The sequence below is a fragment of the Sorex fumeus genome, unplaced genomic scaffold, assembly GCF_029834395.1.
Source record: "Sorex fumeus unplaced genomic scaffold, SorFum_2.1 ptg000045l, whole genome shotgun sequence".
Lineage (NCBI taxonomy): Eukaryota > Metazoa > Chordata > Mammalia > Eulipotyphla > Soricidae > Sorex > Sorex fumeus.
The window spans coordinates 20,332,175-20,350,578 of record NW_026606102.1 but is presented as its reverse complement, the minus strand read 5'-3'; the positions used below and the strand labels follow the sequence as shown (position 1 = coordinate 20,350,578).

The 18,404-nt window shown below is 43.5% G+C and overlaps 1 protein-coding gene across 5 annotated transcripts in view; it reads right to left on the bottom strand.

Moving 5' to 3' along the window:
- The window catches only part of MKNK1 (MAPK interacting serine/threonine kinase 1), a 38,404-nt gene that overhangs the window by 5,289 nt on the left and 14,711 nt on the right, over positions 1 to 18,404 (bottom strand). For 3 of the 5 annotated variants that reach the window (XM_056122181.1, XM_056122184.1, XM_056122180.1), the window contains 6 exons: positions 16,722 to 16,819; positions 13,035 to 13,114; positions 11,056 to 11,129; positions 7,782 to 7,886; positions 4,210 to 4,265; positions 1,044 to 1,139 (listed from right to left, as the gene is read on the bottom strand). In XM_056122181.1, coding sequence (XP_055978156.1) covers positions 1,044 to 1,139; positions 4,210 to 4,265; positions 7,782 to 7,886; positions 11,056 to 11,129; positions 13,035 to 13,114; positions 16,722 to 16,819 — 509 coding nt within the window. The remainder of the gene's footprint in view (positions 1 to 1,043; positions 1,140 to 4,209; positions 4,266 to 7,781; positions 7,887 to 11,055; positions 11,130 to 13,034; positions 13,115 to 16,721; positions 16,820 to 18,404) is intronic. The other 2 variants (XM_056122183.1, XM_056122182.1) reach the window with 1 other exon arrangement.

The window sequence follows — 18,404 nt, the reverse complement described above, 5'->3', positions numbered from 1 at the left end:
GACTCCCCTGCTTTCACAGAAAACTACTGAGAAGAAAAAACCAATTCTTTTCTTTCCCTCTTCATTAAGCTAGACTCACCCAGAGACAACCACTGCTCCCTCCCCAATCCCCCTCAATGCATATAACTAATTTGATGGGAAGAAGATAAGAGGAAAAGGGCATTTTCTTTGTTATTAGCAATTACAGTTAATGACTTCAAGAACAAGGTAGCTCAGTGTAGTAGAAACTAATAGAGAAATGTTCCTAGTAATAATGCTCAGAATAAGATGCAATATGGGCATTTTATAATGCATGTCTTAAGAAGAGGTTATTAAAAAATCACTTATGAGGCATGAAAATCTCAACAGAATTATAATTACAGGACATTTAATGTGTACACGGGATGATTTAGGATGAAGAGCTCCCAGCAGCACCATCTGGGCATGGAATGTCAAGGAGAAAGAAGAATAATCAACTGAAAGCTGCAGAGAAGTAGGAAGCCTCAGTTCTCACCAGAGACAAATGTTCTTTAATACAGTGGGCATGGAGCCCTCAGAGCTATCTGTATCTCCGACGTGAAAAAAAATGGCTTGGGAACAGGGTATGTTTTAAGCAGGGTCAGGAGTCAGGGCTTAATCTGTTCTTTTCGTTTGCTTTGGGCCACACTCAGAAATGTTCAAGGGTTACTTCTGACTCTGCAATCAGGAATTATTCCTGGCAGTTCTTGGGAGACCATATGGGCTGCTAGGGATTGAACCTGGGTAGGCCGGTGCAAGGCAAATGCTGGTACTCTCTCCAACACTAAGGCTTCGAACCTGTTTTTTATAGGTACAATTTGTATTGTCATAGGTGAAAAACCTGTACCCCTCAAAGCTCTAACTCAGTTTCATTAGCATCTAAGCGCTTGAGGAAAGAGGTTTATCAATGCACGAGTCAAATAACCCAGGCAGCAAGAAGCAGTGTTAGTACACTCTGGTCAAGCCCTGGGAGCTCTGGGTCAGGATCACTCTAAACTACAGGAATCCCGGAGGAGGCAGCCCAGGGGGCGCCCAGCCGTACATACAGGTGTAGTCAGCTCTGGTGTGGTTATGGGGGTGCAGGAATTGTTCAGTTTCATGCCACTGCCCAGGTCAAAGTCACAGATTTTCACTGGAGATACCTGAAAAGGAGAGTAAGAGGTGAATACACATATTTTTGCTTATATATGTTTTCTCATAGATATGTTTCTTATATATACATATAGATATATATATAAGAAACCAGAGGGCATGAGGTTATCAGTGTGATGCTAGGGATGCACAACTGTGTAGCTGCCACACCAAAGCCCAGCGTTTTGTTTTTAGTTTTTGCATCATACCTGCTGTTGCTCAGAAAAATATGCAGTGCTAGAAATAAAGTTTTATAGAAACTTAGTTCTATAAACTGTTTATAATAATTTAAAAAACGAATATGGGCTAGAGCGATAGCACAGCGGGTAGGGCGTTCGCCTTACAAGCGGCCAACATGGCCGACCCGAGTTCGATTCCTCCGCCCCTCTCGGAGAGCCCGGCAAGCTACCGAGAGTATTCGATATGCCAGACACAGTAACAACAAAGTCTCCAATGGAGACGTTACTGGGCCCGCTCGAGCAAATCGACGATCAATGGGAGGGCCTTTACCTCGAGCAAAAAACGAATATAAAATAAAACTAGTTATTTAACAGTACATGCAGGGCAAATGTTCTTCCACTGAGTCCTATCCTGGTCAAAACCCTGAAGTCCAGTTTTATCTGTCAGGTCATTTCTACTCTCCATGGAGTGATTAGAAATGACCTGAGGGTTTATCTTCGTCCTCACTCTCACTTTCTGAAAGATGAAGCCCTTTTGGTGTTTTGATTAAAAACCTGACTACCACCTAGGTCTCAGGTGCCTAACATGTCCTGTTTTGCTTGCTTGGACTTGGTGTCAAAATTCAAAGTCCTGGTCAGGAAACCCCTTAGTCTCAGGAAGCCTGGAATGGTTGGTCACTTTGTATAGCAGTGACCCAGCAGCTCAGCCCAGTAGGACTGGTTGATGCAATGACCACAGATGTATGAGCCATCTCTAGAGCCAAGCAGGAGGGTGGTTTGTGGGTACACAGGAGAGGTGGAAGCAGCACAGAAGGGAGTGAGTAAGAAACATCCTTCTGTGTATCTCACTCAGCCCAGTTATTTCTCTGTGGGGAAGCAGGGAAGTTTCCTGGTGGGGCCAGGAAACTATGTGACATAGGGGTCTAACTGTAAGGCAAGTCCCTTAACCTGTATTCTACCTCTCCAATCCCCAAGATACCTGAATTTAATTTCTTAATTTTATTTTTTGTTTTTGGGCCACACCCAGTGGTACTCGGGGTTTACTCCTGGCCTGGCACTCAGGGATCACTTCTGGAGGACTTGGGGGACTATATGGGGTGCCTGGGATGGAACCTGGGACAGTCACATGTAGGCAAGTACACTACCTGTTGTACTATTGCTCTGATCCCCAATACCTTAATTTTAATCTATTCTTTACTATTTACTGTTGAGTGATTTAGATTCCTCATCCATAAATGGAAAATAATAATAATGTTATCTGTCTTGTAAGACTTTTTAAGTTCTAAATAAGTATCCAACACATTTTAAGCACTCAAGAAATGTTAGCTATAGTAGCTATTTATAGTCATAATGATAATAATTGTAACTCATGGAAGTTGTATGTTAGATTCATTGACAGGAAGTCAAGGTCTTATTTGAGCTAAAGAGAGAGTGGAAAGTAGAAGGTGACTCCTTCACTCATACACATTCCTTATTTATGAACTATAATTTCTTTGTATTTTTAAAAGTCTTTTTTTTGAGGGTGGAGAGGGGTCAAACCCTGTGGTATCCAGAGCTGACTCCTGGCTTTGCACTCAGGAGAGCTTGGAGGACCACATATGGGGTGCTAGGGATCAAATCTGGCTCAGCCACATCCAAGGCAAACACCCTACCACTGTACTATTGCTCTGGTCCCAGTGAGCTATCATTTAATCCAGACCAACATATGTGTTTTTGCTCACATACATATATACAAAACAGAGCGATGAATGTGGGCCATCAAAATCACCAGGCCCAACAAACACCTAATCATGGGGCTAGGGAGATGACTCAAAGGGCTGGAATGCATACTTTACATGGTGAAGCACTGAGTTCAGTCCCAAGCACTGCATGGTTCCCTGAGCACTACCCAGAGTATCCACCAAGCAACACTGGATATGAGCCCTGATAAAAAATGAACTGTAAATGCATTTTGAAGACCGGGGGTGTGGCTCAGTGATAGAGTACATGCATCACATATGGAGGACCTGCGTCCCAACCCTAGCATGAAGGAAGAAGGAAGAAAAAGGAAGAAAAATGAGGACACTTTCATGAATTAGTAAACTAAAATTTAGAATCATTTGCATTTGCTCTATACCAAGTATAAATGTCATCTTTTTTATAAAATAAAGTATTTTTTGGAGGGAGAGGCCATGTCAAGATGTATGGAGGGGCTACTCTCAGCTCAGTGCCTGGGTAACCAGGTGGTCCCAGGGATTAACCTGAACCTCCTGCATGCAAAGCATACACTCAGACTGCTGAGCAATCAGACCTCAAATGGCTTTTTTTTGGGGGGGGTCACACCCAGCAATGCACAGGGGTTATTCCTGGCTCTGCGCTCAGGAATTACCCCTGGCGGTGCTCAGGGGACCATATGGGATGCTAGGAATCGAACCCGGGTTGGCCGCGTGCAAGGCAAACACCCTACCCGCTGTGCTATTGCTCCAGCCCCAAATGGCTTCTTTTTAATAAACACTTTAATTTTTAATAAAATGGAATCTTTTCAAGAACCTACTTCCTAATTATTTCTAGTGTGATATCATCTGGCATATATACCAGAACAAAAACATCATTTATACGCAATGGTTTGCTTCACATAAGATTCAGTTGTTGCTTATGATTCACAGAAACTACAAAACATTCTTTTTGTGCAGGTCTCATACTCAGCCGATCACACTGCTGCTAAAGAGCAAAGAAGAGACAAGGGTTGACCTTAGTTGAAATGTATCAACACTACACATTGAGAATAACATCTTCACATATACACAGTCTGTTTAACTAGGTAGCTGAGGCCAAGAGTACTGCTACTGATCTACACTGACAGCAAGGATGGCTTCCTTCCCTGCCTCAGTGTAAACTGACATCTCCATCCGGTGCTTAGTACCTTTTCTGGAGATTCACATAGTATATTTTCTGGCTTCAGATCACGATGAGCAATGCCTGAAATGACAAAGAATCAAGAAATGGTTAACACATGCACATGATTATCAAACATTCCACACACAATTAATTTTTTCCAAATGCTATTGTTCGCAGACTAATTCCCAATTATGGTACATTAAAAAATCAACGAGCTGCAGGAGGCTGAAGTAACCAGAGACAAACAAAAAGCACAGTTGATTCTGCAAGTTCTTGAGAAGCAGAAGCTTGGCAAGTCTGGCAGGGATAAGAGAGGCTAAATGAATCCCAGGCAGTCTACTTTCAGCACTGTGATGACAACAAGAATGAGAAAACCTAATACGATGACGCAGAGCAAAGAGCTCTGCAAATGGCAATTCTTGGAATGGCAATGCAGAAATAATTAGTGCCTCATTTATGAACATCTCCGGGGGCTGAGGCTGCTCTACTTCATTTCTTCTTGTGTGGCCAATTTTTTAGAAAAAGAAAGATTTCCAGGGCTGGAGACGTGGCCCCAGCAGTAGAGCATATGCCTAGCATGTGCGAAGCCCTGAGTTAGATCCCTAGTTCTGGTGGCTCTTGAGCACCACTGGAATTAGACCCCATACAATTTTTCTTTTTTCAGGGGCACTGAGCTTGAACTCAGGTCCTCACACTTGTGAGGTGTGTGCTCTATCAATGAGCCATATCCTCAGCCCAACGTAAATTTTTTTCCAAACTAAAAAAGAATTATTGGGGCCAGAGAGACAGTACAGCAGGTAGGGTGGTTGCCTTGCAGATAGCTGACCCAGGTTCAATCCCTGCATCGCATATGGTCTCCTGAGCACTGCCAGGAGTGATCTGAGTGCAGATGCGAGACTAACCCCTGAGAATCACACTGGATATGTGTCCCCACCCCCCCCAATAAATAAATAAATAAGAATTTCTTCAGTGGCACTCCCTGAAATATCCAGAAAATCGAATGTTATTTAAAGCTTGTTTTATTCCCATTCCACCTTATCTGTATGTCCAAGGCAGTCCTGTGAGAACCTAAGCAGGGAGTGCTTTGGCCTAAAGGTTCTACTCTGGTCATAACTCCTGAAGGAAACTGAAACTGCAGCTTACCTATGAAAGGTGTTAAAAGCTGCTGACCTGGCCAAGAAAGTAGCTGGGAGGGAAGTGATCTTTTAACCCAAGATATGGTCAAAGAACCAAGCAATAGGAACGTGGTGATCTAGAGAAAAGAGAAACATCTTATCCCTCTTCTACCCTGTATAAGGTCCTGTGGAGTGACAGGAAGGCTGAAGACCAAGCAAAAACTCAAAGCTACTGCTTGAAAATTCTGGGAAGCAGCAGAAGATTCTTGGGGTAGCTGGAAGAGCAGAATCTGCCTTACAAAAACTTCATTGATGGTTAACTTCTCCGGCAGCCCTCTGATTTCTTAGCAGGAGGGAGAGGCCCAGTCCACCTGAGGCACTTCACCGGAGAGGAAAAACCTGAGCTCCAGCAGCTAAGTAACTTCATCAGTCACCTAATTGAATGAGAACCCAGAGCAACTCAGTCCCTGCTGCACAAATTGAGTCAGGCTACAGCTCTCTGCACTAAAAGTGAAAGATATTTTCCATTATAGCAAGTGCTCCCACAGAAGGATCACGAGCCACACATGAAGCCTTACTCTCCAAATAGGTGGCAATGGCCCAGTTGTCCCCCAGCCTGGGAACTGAGAGCCACGCTGTAATAATGAGCCTGCCTTGTGAGCACACCAGCCATCGAGCTGCTCTGGTTCATTTCCCAGAGGTTAAGCTGCAGTGTGTCCAGTATTTAAAAGTATGGAACTTGTTTCAGGGCTGACCCATTCTTGCCCAATTCATCTTCCCAGAGTGAAGTTATTTAGAAAACAGGCAAGTTCAGCTGGAAATCGTTTTTCATCCCTCCAACTTCTAGTCACATGGGCAGCTGGCCAGCTAGATGTTAACAAGAGCTTCCGAACTCCTAAGACACCAACAGCCACTGTTCCCTTTAGAGCATGCTTGTAAAAAATAAATAAATAAAAAATAAAACCGCCTTTACCCCCCTCCGAGGTATGGATCTTGTAAAAAGCATGACCCAGTTTTGCAATCTACAGAGGCAGCTTGGGGAGCAGTTGTAAATCTTTGTCAGGCAGGTGTTACCTACATGCATCCCAGCCTTCAGAAACAGAACCACTGCTATTCATCATGCTGGCACCCCCTTCTAGGAATTTGCATCCCGTGTGCAAGTCTGGCCCCCAACTGGACACTGTCAGTACTGAGATCTCTTGACAGCCACTGGAGGAAACAAGGTGGAGTCAATGAACCCAAGCCTCTGGAACACGTGCCACAGCAGCTTGCACTACGTGGCTGGCACCAGGTGCCATGGGGGAACAGCATGTTTCAAAGTAGTCCTGAGCATTCACAAGACCCCGGTGGCTGGCCATTATCCACAACAGTGAGTGGAGCAGAGCTGAGTCACAAAGTATTTGTTCCACCCTATGCCCCATCATGGAGAATGTTTTCCTTTAAGAAAACTATCTGTATTAGAAATGAAAACTTTTGCTGCTTGGTGGGAGCTGGGGTGGGGTAAATACGCTATGGCAAATACCACGTGCCGTCCAGCATGCTACACAATATAAACAATAATGCAAACAGTGACGATCACTGAGTTAATACACAGAATACTGCTCAGTACATCATCAGGGCGTACAAGGTTCTAACTCCCGTTGATGATGTTATCATTATCTCTCAGTATTCTCCATAACTCCATGGAGTCAGCATTATTACCAAGAAAGTGCATAGTTGGTAAAAAGAGGAAGCCAAGATTTTTTTCCATGACCTAGTGTTTAGCAAAAAAAATTTTTGTTTTGTTTTAGGGTACTACTGGCTGTGCTCAGGGATTACTCCTGGTGGGGCACATGGGACCATATGTGGTGATGGGAATTGAAACCAAGTTGGCTGAATGCAAGGCAAGCACTTAACCCACTGTACTATCTTTCCAGCCTTGTTCAACAAAAATGTTTAATACATAATTGTCATTTATGAAAATGCAAAAAATTTTGAAAAATTATTTAAATAATCTGCCCTGGATGAAAGATTGTAAACTAAAATGTAATTCAAATAGCAGTATCATGATCTTCAATAGACACCTTCATGTTAAGGGAAAATGCATTTTTTATTAATTGTGAACAGATATAAATCAATATAATACATTATGTGACTTAGATACAGTGATCTATTTTGAGGGACTAGAAGGAATCTAATACCCAGATATCTTTACTGGAATGGGGGCATATGCCTAAGTCTGCATTCTTTATTGAAAAGGAAAAGGTCACTACATACACATACTAACACATACCATATTTAGCATGAAACATGGAATACATTCCTTTTCCTCCCTGCTTGTTTTCCTCTATCCCTATCTTGTTTACTAGCTCTATATCTACTCACTACCTACACCAGAAATCTAGGAGCCTAATCCTTTCCCTCTTGGGTGACCTGCCCCCCTCGCAGGGTCCCTTGAGGAGAAACAGTCCAGTCCACCCACTGAGACAAAGGCATGACTCACCTTTGGTGTGGAGAAAGTCAAGGGCATTGGCAACATCCCTCACTACTCGGCTGGCTTCACGCTCATTGAAGTGTTTCCGCTTCTGGATGTGGGCTAGGATGGAACCTGGAAAGCAGAGAGACACAGGAGTGCTATTCCCAGTAAGTATGACTTCTCAGTGGTCATGTTCTCACAGTTTGAGTGGACACATAGCTTGTTCATCACAAACTGTCCAGCATTAGGTATAAACATTAACCTGGCAAGGGGAGGTATCAGTAACAAAACTATACTGACTCAAACTGGATTGTGCCCATTAATGATGAGCACAGAAGGATAAACAACCATATAAATGGTCAAAATGTTAATGCCAGTAGGGCATATTTGGCATCTTAAGTAAAGAACAACTAAAGGTGATCTATATGGGGGCCGTGGCTCTCTGCGGAAACTTTCTCCTCTGCATCTAATCTCAGATTCAAACACAGTGCAAGCTTTGAATGAAAATGCACAACCTCATCCAAGAGGGAGAAAGATCTTTCTTTCTTTTCCCTCTGAACTGCCCCATATTTCTTTGTTTGGGGAAGGAGTGATACTCAGGGGCTATACCCAGTGATACTCAGGGGTTACTCCTGATGTTGGTCAGGGGGACCATAAAGGATGTCAGGGATTGAACCTGTGCTAGCCTCATGCAAGGCAAGCACCCTACCTGATATATTATTTCTCTAGTCCTGAACTATCCCGTTAAAACATATCAAGGGCCTCTGTGATATAGTACAGTGGATTGGGCGTTTGCCTTGTATGCGGCGGCCAACCAGGGTTTGATTCCAAGCACCCTATATGGTTCCCTGGGCACTTCCAGGTGTGATTCCTAAGTATGGAACAAGGAGCATCACTGAGCATCACTGGGTGTGACCCAAAAAAGCCCGCCCCTGACACACACACACACACACACACACACACACACACACACACAATCAATACTATTACCTTGTTAGAAACATCTAACACTTATGGAGCAGTTATTACTATGTGGCCAATGTTATCTTACTCCTAACACAATTTACATAATGCAAAAAATACAGTTATTTCTCTCTTAAAGAGAGGGACCCTATAGACAAGGAATGGCATCATAAGTAGTTCAAGATTACTTATTAGGGTATCAGGACTAAGTCCAGTGTCTGGCCTCAGAATTGTACCCTCACTGGACTTGTGATTACTAGGGTTTGATTAGCCTGAGATTGATTCACTGGCCCTGGGTTTAACAGAACTGTCCTCTGGGAGATGCAGTTAAAGAGGATCCCAGATACACAAAGCATTTCAGACATGAGTCACAGTCCCAGTGTTGGTAGAGACTGATATGAACACACAGCGTAATCTCATGTAGTTTGTGTCCCTATTGTAAGATAGGGATTCTGGGTTGAAAGTATCACTGCTATCCTAAAAATGGGATGTTTACTTATCACTTCTGTTTCTGGCACAGGAAGTGGATAAAAGACCTTTTCACTTGCCAGTTAAACAAAGGATCCCAACATACTAGGAAAAATTCTGTGGAAAAACTGACTCCTGGTTAAGGTTTCAAGATTACTCAGTTTCTTGTTTCCAAAATTATTAAAAGGGGCAATATTAAAACATAGTGGAGAGGCTGGCGAGATAGTAGAGTGGTTAAGGCACTTGTCTTGCACTTAACCAATCCTGTCCTGATTCAATCCCAGGCACCACATATGTTTCCTTAAGCACAGCCAGGAGTGATCCCTGAGCACAAAGCCAGGAGTAAGTTCTTGGCATAGCTGGGTGTGGCTCCAAAATAAAAAAGTTGGAGGGGCAGACAGGTAGACAGTAACATTAAGTATGCTTCCAAGATAGCCACTAGCATATCTGATTGTTTAAACCAGTGCTTCTCATCTGGGGCCATAGGGCCTCCTGTAACCCTCAAGAGGCCACAGGTGAAAAATCACATAAATGTGGGGATACGAGACTACAGGGTCAAATGGTAGGACATGGAGCCACATGAAGAAAAAAAGATTGGACAGGTGCAAAGGTTGGAAAAAGGCTGAGAAATACTGATTTAAATAATACCAAGAGTTGACAGCACTGAACTCTCAGTGCCTCCTGGGATGTGTGAACTTCATAAGAATGATCTATTTAGGGGATGGAGTGATAGTACAGTGGGTAGGGAGCTTGTGTCGCACATAGCTGACCAGGGTTTGATAGCTGGCACACATATGGTCCCTGAAGTCCTGCCAGAAGTGATCCCTGAACACAGCCAGGAGTAGGAATGAAGCACCACTGGATATGAGCCCCCAAACAAAACAAAAACAACTACAAAAAATAGTGACCCGAAGAAGTTGATCATGTCATTATTCCTATTTTACAGATGACAATACTGTTTATAGAGGCTACATAACTGAGGCATGAGAGATAGAACAGTGGGGAGGACAACTGCCTTGTAAACAGCTTGGGGGTTCTATCCCCCACTCGCCCACCACACCTCATATGCACCCCACCAGGCGTGATCCCTGAGTGCTGAGCCAGAATTAAGCCCAGAGCACCACTGGATGTGGCCCAAAATAAAAACAAAACACAAAAGAAAAAATGGTTTTCATGATTTACTCAAGGTCATTCAGCTGGGATTAGACTTAGAGTTAGCTTTGCTGGTTCCTAAAGCACACTCCCTTAACCGCCAAGCTCCTGTGTGGTCCATCCCTCAGTTCCAGGCACCTCACTCCTTTCACCTTACAAATATGACCAAGGCCGAGTGAGTGATGGGAAGGGAAAGGTCTACTCACTCCCTTTCTTTATGCCAGAAAAACAACATCAATATCCATCTCAGTGATTATGTGAGTGGGTGATGGCAGAAATGGTGATGGTCAAGCTGGCCCTTTCTCAGGCCTTCTCTCTATCCTGGTTCTGCGCCCTAAACAATGGAACACTCCTCGCCTCTGATGAGACTTTACAAGGTCCGTAAGAGCTTCCATTCCAAAGCTAATTTAGTTAAAAAGTGAACACATGTCAAAACAATGGATTGATAAATTGGTATCAAAATGTATCTATACATGAGTCTCATTAAAATGAGAAGGTATTTAGAGAATGCCCACACAGGTTACATTCTAAGCTTTGCAAAATGCTAATTATCATCCTTCCCTCCGGCTGGCCTTCCTTCTCTCGAATCAAGGGCAGTTTTAAGTCCTTCATCCTTTTTATTAGCTTGACTCGTTTTAGAAGTCTCTGGGATTCATGATGGATGATCACCACCCCCGGTCTTAATCAGAAGTCCAAACACATACTCAACAGTAAGTACCTCCTTGCAGTTTCTCAAAGACTAAGTAAAAGCGTGTGTCATCTTCAAAGAACTCAATCAGCTCCAAAATGTTCCTTAAATTAGAAATATAAGAGGAAAAGCAAGGGGGAGAGAGAAATGTATTATATGTTAAAAACTCACTTACAAATATGAAACAACAAAAATACAATGTTCTGTACCAGGGCAGAAATCAACTTGAAATCAGAATGCTTATTAAAGACCCATGTTTGAGAAGTAGCCAATGGTGTTAGCAAGATTCAGGTCACCTTATCTTTCCATAATGTTTGGTCTCTGGTGTTTTCACCAACTCGGTGCTGTCAAACCCCAACCCTAAAACCCACTAGGTAGAGTTATAAAAAAGTCCCGGTCACATTAAACTGAATAAAATCTGCAGCCGACTGGAAGCAATTGCGCCTAATAACACTGAATAGTAGGTGTGTGTCCTGGAGGCAAGCAGCAAATAATTACTTGCCCTCCCTCTTGCCCATAAATCACGGGGCAGTATTTACATTGCCTGGAGAAAATGGAAACATCTGTCAAATAGACTTGGGGCTAACGTGGGCACCGCTAGACCCTAACTGCTAAGCGCTGCTTAATGAAACGGCCGCATTCCTGGCCACCATAGCACTTGTGGCCTTCCCCGGTGAGCACTCTCTGACTGCCGGAGTATTATGGTGCTCTGCCAACAAGGTCGTCTTGTAACTCAGTGGGGAAGCCACCAGCCTGGATATCAAAGGTGTTGGGGCTTTTTTTTCTTTCAAAGAACGAAATAAACCAAGTCAAGTCTCTAACGCTGAACTCAGAGGCTGCAGGGCTGAAAATGAAAATCTGTCCCTCATAAAAAAAAAATGCTGACCACTTTGGGAGATACCAGGCTTTTACTAGTGTGAAGGCGTCTAAATAAGATGGCCAAAATGGCCTAATTTGAAAGAAGATTGTAGAGGCAGTGCCTGGAGTTAAATCAACAGCAGCCCCCATCTTCTAAGCTTAATGACAAAGCCATCAATACCGGACAGAGCACTGGCTCCCCGCTGACCCTGACAAAGGAGGGTGGAAACAGTGTCATAGAGGTGACCCTGATTTAAAGCCACAGTGGGAGAACCACTCATTTTGGCGCCGGTGGAAAGCAGACTAAGATGCGGTACATACTGCCTTGGCCTCGTTATTCAGTAATGGGTTTCTAGACCCTTAGCATAACTACACATAAATACAAAAAACTGCAGCAAATATCCTCATTATTCTCAGCTATCAATTAAAGCAGGCATCACAAGATTAACAGGCAACACTCATGTTAACAGTCAGCCTCGTGTCCATAGGCACTTGAAAGAACTAGCACTTCATTTTTTCCCCATACAGCTACTGATTCAGATTACTCATTCTTTTAGGTAAAAGGTAAAGGTAAAGGCCCTCCCGTTGATCGTCGATTTGCTCGAGCGGGCCCAGTAATGTCTCCATTGGAGACTTTGTTGTTACTGTGTCTGGCATATCCAATACTCTCGGTAGCTTTTAATTTACCTGAATTGCTAATACTTCAAGTATTGTTGCCTAAAAAGAAGAGTCTCTTTGCTGCTGCTTCTCTTGCTTTTCTTTCCAAATGTTGAAAGACGAAAGGGGTCATAAACACTTATGGGGGAGTGAAAGTGAGTTGCAGGGATCAGGAGATTGCAAGAAACAGATTTTCTTGAGGACAAAACATCAGTACAGTGAGTCAGGTACTTGTCTTGCTTTAGACTGACCTGAGTGTAGCCTATCTGGGTTCAATCCCTGATTCCTGGCACCATATATGGTCCCTTGAGCCTCACCAAGAGTGATCCCTCAGTGCAGTGCCAGCAGTAAGCCCCTGCCACTGGCTCCCCAAACAAAACCAAAACCAAAACCAAAACCTGTTCTGCAGGCAAGCAGCACCTCCCCTACTCCCCATACACCTACTCTAACCCCAACCACCCAGAGAAGCAACAAGTACCCAAGAATATACTCACTCATTTCCTTGACACTGGTAAAGTGTCTCCACCTCTCGAAATACTCTGCTCCGACTATGGCCCGCTTGTTTTTCAATGATCTGTGGAAAGAAAAAGAGTTGTTCAACACGACCTACCTGTTCTCAAAACACTCCTTAGCAGAACCCCAGAAGGGAAGAACAGGCCAATTCAGCCCAAATCCAGTTTCAAGCACAAGGCAGTCCTTACTGACAAAGTTGTGGCTCCCTCAAGAAAGCAACAGCTTGGCCCAAGGGTTTCCTGCCCAGGTGGGCATTTTACTCTAGCTATGCAGTACCGCAGAGACGGAAGCAGAGGAAGCAGAAGTGTGTGGGGTTGCTACTCCCAGCTTTCCGCTGAAGACTGAAGCAACACCAAGCAACACCAAGAGGTAGACTCAGCTCCTGCCCTAGGGCATCTCTGCATGAAAAATTCTTTTCACCTACCAAGTTTTTCAGAGCTTTCTGTATTTTCCTTATTTCTGCTGTCATATCCTTTTGTGTTTTAGTGTCAGTGTGTTCCATAGTTTCTTTGAGCTCTTATACATCCTCAACAATTCCTCTATAAATTCCTTATCAGCAAGGTCATATAGCTCATGAATCCTAGTCGAGTCTTCTGGGCTAGAATCTTCACTCACTAAGCCAGTTGGTTTCTGAGTTGCTTTACACTGTGTCCTTTGCAGTTTGGAATTGTTTCTTGTTTGTTGCTATATGGTTAGTGCCTACAGTTAAGATGTCTTTATGGTGAGTTATGGGAGGAATCACTCTTGGTGAGGCTCAGATCTGGGGAGCAAAATGGCGATCCTGAGAAAAAAGCAGGGTCCCCAGCAAGTGGGCTTCCTCAGTTTCCTGGGACCAGGGCTGGGTGAAGCCCTCTGCGTGGAGAATTCTTATAAAGAAATTCTCACAAGTTGACTGATGGATCTTCCAGTGCTGGAGGATAAAGGACAAAGAACAATGAAAGCTCTGAGGACTCTCAGATACCATCTCCACAGTTCCTTTGAGAACTTATTCTTTGGCAGGCATTGTTGAAGTCATTTAGGTACTATTCTCCCTAAACATAATCCTGTAAAACAGGAACTGGTAAAACATTTTGCCCACATCTTGTGATAGTGTTACAATTCAGGAGCAGCTTCCAAAGCCCTTGCTGTCTTATAAGTGCTTATATCTTACACAGGTTCTCTCAGAAAAACGAGAGGCTTTGTCTTTCCTATGAGGCTGTTATCACTTTCCCATTCAATTCCTGAAGATGCTTGGCAAGTACTGACTTGGGTTAGCTCACAGACAAGCGGGTGGTTTAGGCAGCAGGAACTGGCTGACTCTGAACATCTCCAGGGCCCATCCACGTCCCAAGTCACTGCAGCTCTGATGGACTTGGTACTGTCCAATTGTCCCAGTGGGCACTGCCTTACAGGGCAGAAGAGAGGCACAGATAATGCTAGTCTGTTCTTCATTCCAAGACTGCTCAAACTTTTTATAATATGGCACAGACAAAAATCTATGACCAAGTGCAATTTTCAAAATTTCCATATCTTAGGGAACCACCTTTGACCCACTTTTAGAGGAGTCAGAGAGGTGCAGAAGTTCTTCAGCTCATTCATCTACCAACCCTCAAAGTCAGGAAGAACTTTCTGGGAGAAAAGATGGTCATCAATGGCATATTTTCTTTGAGGCTGTAGCAGGTTTTTGCCACTAGGGATGGGGAAGCAGAAATGGACAGACTCTAAAGTATCAGAGAAAATTCAAGATGGGATTCTATTCCAATCCTGAGACTCTAGGATTCATTAATTGGATGGATAGAGGCTATCTCTAATAAAACCAAGTTCTGGGGAGTCGTGCTAGAAGGAGGCCATCTCTAGGAAGCTATTAAAAACCAGAAGTGATATGGGAAGAACTACTGAAATCAAAGAACTGACAAGTCCTGGTCCAGTGTTTGCCCAACGATGTCAAGGGGCATGAACAAAGGCAAGGCTTTCCTCTTGTTATCTGACAAAGACATTGGCCTGGGGTCAGAGAGATAGCACCAAAGGGCTGGAATGCATGCTTTGCATTCAGGAGAACTGGGTTTGATCCCTGGAAGTTCATGACACTAAATTTATAGGGTTGTGAAATAGTGCAGCAGTTAAAATGCACGCCAGGCATTTGGCTGACCCAGGTTCAATTCCACATGGTCCCCTGAGAACTGCGAGGTGTGACCCTTGAGGCGTCCATCATTGCTGGGGTGTCCTGGATAACCCTGGCACCTCAGGGTCTAAGCAACATGGAATCCTCTGGCTCTAGTATTGAACCACCAAAATCACCAGTGGGGCGAAAACCTCCTGAGCACTGTTTGGGAGTCTCCATTACTCCCCCACAGGAAAATCAGTTTATATTTGGAACTTGGGCCAACCAGTTAAAGGAAGAGAATATATTTCTTTTTTTCTTTTTCTTTTTTCTTTTATTATTTTAAATTTATGTTTATAAATATAAACACCCCTGGTGTTTCACAGGGGTGACTCCTGGTTCTGAACTCAGGGATCACTCCTGGTGGTACTCAGGGAACTATATATATATATGGTGCTGGGGACTGAATCAAGGTCCTGGGTTGAATGTATGAAACACAAGTGCCTTACCCACTGTAGAATCTCTTTAACCCTGAAGGGAATACATTTCTTTGAGGAGCTAAAATTTGCCAGGTTTGTCTAGCAAGGGTTCAAAACTGTTAGTATCAAAATCACCTGGAGTCTCTTGAAATTCATGTTCTGGGCTCTACCCCATTTCTGATTCCTAAGGCCTTGGATCAGGCCAGATAATGAGTATTTCTAACAAGTTCCTAGGCCCTACACTAACAGTCACTCCTCTAGATCCATCAGTTCTGCCACATGAAATTTGCAAAGAGGAGCCACTCAAAGGGTCAGGCACGTAGAAGCCACTTTTGTGGCCCCAAACTGAGTGCTCAGTTCCCATTATCACAATACTTTACATCATTTTGTATATATATCACTAAATAGCTTTTTGTAATCTGTAGTATCTCCATTTCTAAGTATTCAATTCTATTTGCATCTTTATAACAACTCCATGAGAAAGAAAGGGCAAGTCTTATTATCTTCATTTTAGAGATGTGGTAACTGAGCATCAAAAACGTTTAGTGACTTGCCCAAAGTCAAAGTCAAAGGCTTGTTAAAACAGATTCAAGCAGGCCTTCTAATCCCAAATTTAGCTATCTCTCTTTCTTGAGAAGGTAACTTCTTGTCAGCAAATTAAGAAGCAGCTTATGAGGGGCTGGAGCAATAGCACAGCGGGTAGGGCGTTTCCCTTGCACGTCGCCGATCTGGGTTTGATTCCCAGCATCCTATATGGTTCCCTGAGCACTGCCAGGGGTAATTCCTGAGCGCAGAGCCAGGAGTAAGCCCTGTGCATCACTAGGTGTGACCCAAAAAGAAAAAAAAAGCAGCAGCTTATGAGCCAGGCATTATTTTAACCATTTTATACACATGAACATACTCATCCTCACAACAATACAATATAGATTCTATAATTACACCCACTTTTCTGATGAAGAAACTGAAAGATAGAGAGGTTAAGATACACAGGAAGTAAGCACAGAAACAAAGGCTGGAATCTAGTGAATCCTGCTTCAGTGGGAGGAATGCAGAACTTTGTTTAGGATAAGTTCTCAAAGAAAGGCCTGGCACCCTGATGAGACACTCACTTTGACAGCATACTCTTTGCCATTCTGCAGGCTCACGGCACCTTGAACTTTGGCATAGGCTCCCTCTCCAAGTAATTCAGAGGTCAGCTTGTACGTATCTAGAGGTGAAATGAATGAGAGGAATAGTAAAATGATCTGGAAAGAATTTCTGTCATTCAGCTTCCCTGGTCTGACAAACAGGCACATAATGAGCCTGGTGCACTCAGTCACAACGAAGGCCATGAGCACTCCCGGCCCTCTCAGGAGGAATCAACTTCTCAGTAAGCAGACCACAAGGAAGGCATCCTGTTCCTTGCTTTTGAGATGAGGTCAGTGCAAGCATTTCAGTTTGACACATATGTCCCGAGCTCCTATCATGAGCCAGACAGAATATGAGACTATAACAGGAACAGAGTGAGAAATAAAATATACTCCCTACCCTTTGAGAACCACAGTGCCAGTGGGGAAGACAGAGACACACAGAATAAGCCAGGCAGTGATAAGTACTACCACAGAGAACTAAAATACAGTAAAAACAAGTTAAATCTGTTCAGGAAATCTGAGGGTCCTCCTACAAACGATGTAATTTGTATGGAAGTCAGTCATTCATTTACTCATTAACTCGATGTGCCAAATTCTTTCCTGTGAAGTGATGATCCAAAGGAGAATAGAACAATGTTTTACTTTGGAAGACAGTGAAGGCTTTCAAGAGATCTGCCGATGTCACCCATAGGTAAGAGAAGGTAGAAGTAGGATACAAGCGGATGCTTTGAGGTTTTAAGGTACTGAGTCAGAGTGGTTCATATAGGGTGATGGATCTGGGTTGAAAGAACATTTAGGTGACTTTCCCAAGCTAACAAATAGCACAAGCTCTTTGAGTCCTTTCCAAAGGAAGCCACATCTCCACTGTGGCCTCCGCCAAGCTGACCTCCTTCTCCTGTGGCCTCTGTTCTTCAGCATTTTCCTTTTTGAGGTTACCTAGTATTTAAACCGCAGATGGAGAAATATATTTTAGCCGTAAGATTAGATTTATCATTCATTGTCATTAGAAACCCTTTATCCCAATTATCCATGAATAATATGGAGATATTCTCATATTCATAAAAAAGCAAGGCCTATTGATTTGGAAAATATTTTTCAAATCTTGGGATATTTAAAAGCTATTATTTTAATTTGGTTTGGGGGGCACAACTGGTGGTGCTTGGGGGCTACCCCCACTTCTGTGCTTAGAAGTCATGCTCAATAGTACTAAGGGACCATGCCCTGCTAGGGATTGCACCCTGGCCTTCTGCATGTAGAATTTGCTCTAGCCCTTGGAGCTACCTCTCCAGCCTGTAAAATCTTGGAACTTATGTTTCTTCCCACTTCCTTTACAATTTAGTTTAAAGATAGATAAAACCATATACTCTTGGTCTCATATATTTATTCTTGCAGCTATTTATAAGAATGTACTGCTGAGGGCTAGAGTGATAGTACACTGGGTAGTGAGTTTTGCATTCAGCCCACCCAGGTTCTACCTCAGGCATCCTATATGGTGCCCCTGAGCACTGCCAGGACTAATTCCTGAGTGTAGAGCCAGAAGTAACCTATGCTCATCTCCGGATGTGACCCAAAAGACCCAAAAGGTACCAAGGATCAAACCTAGATCAGCAGTGTGCAAGGCAAGCGTCCACTCTACTACTGATCTGGCCCCTGTATGGCATG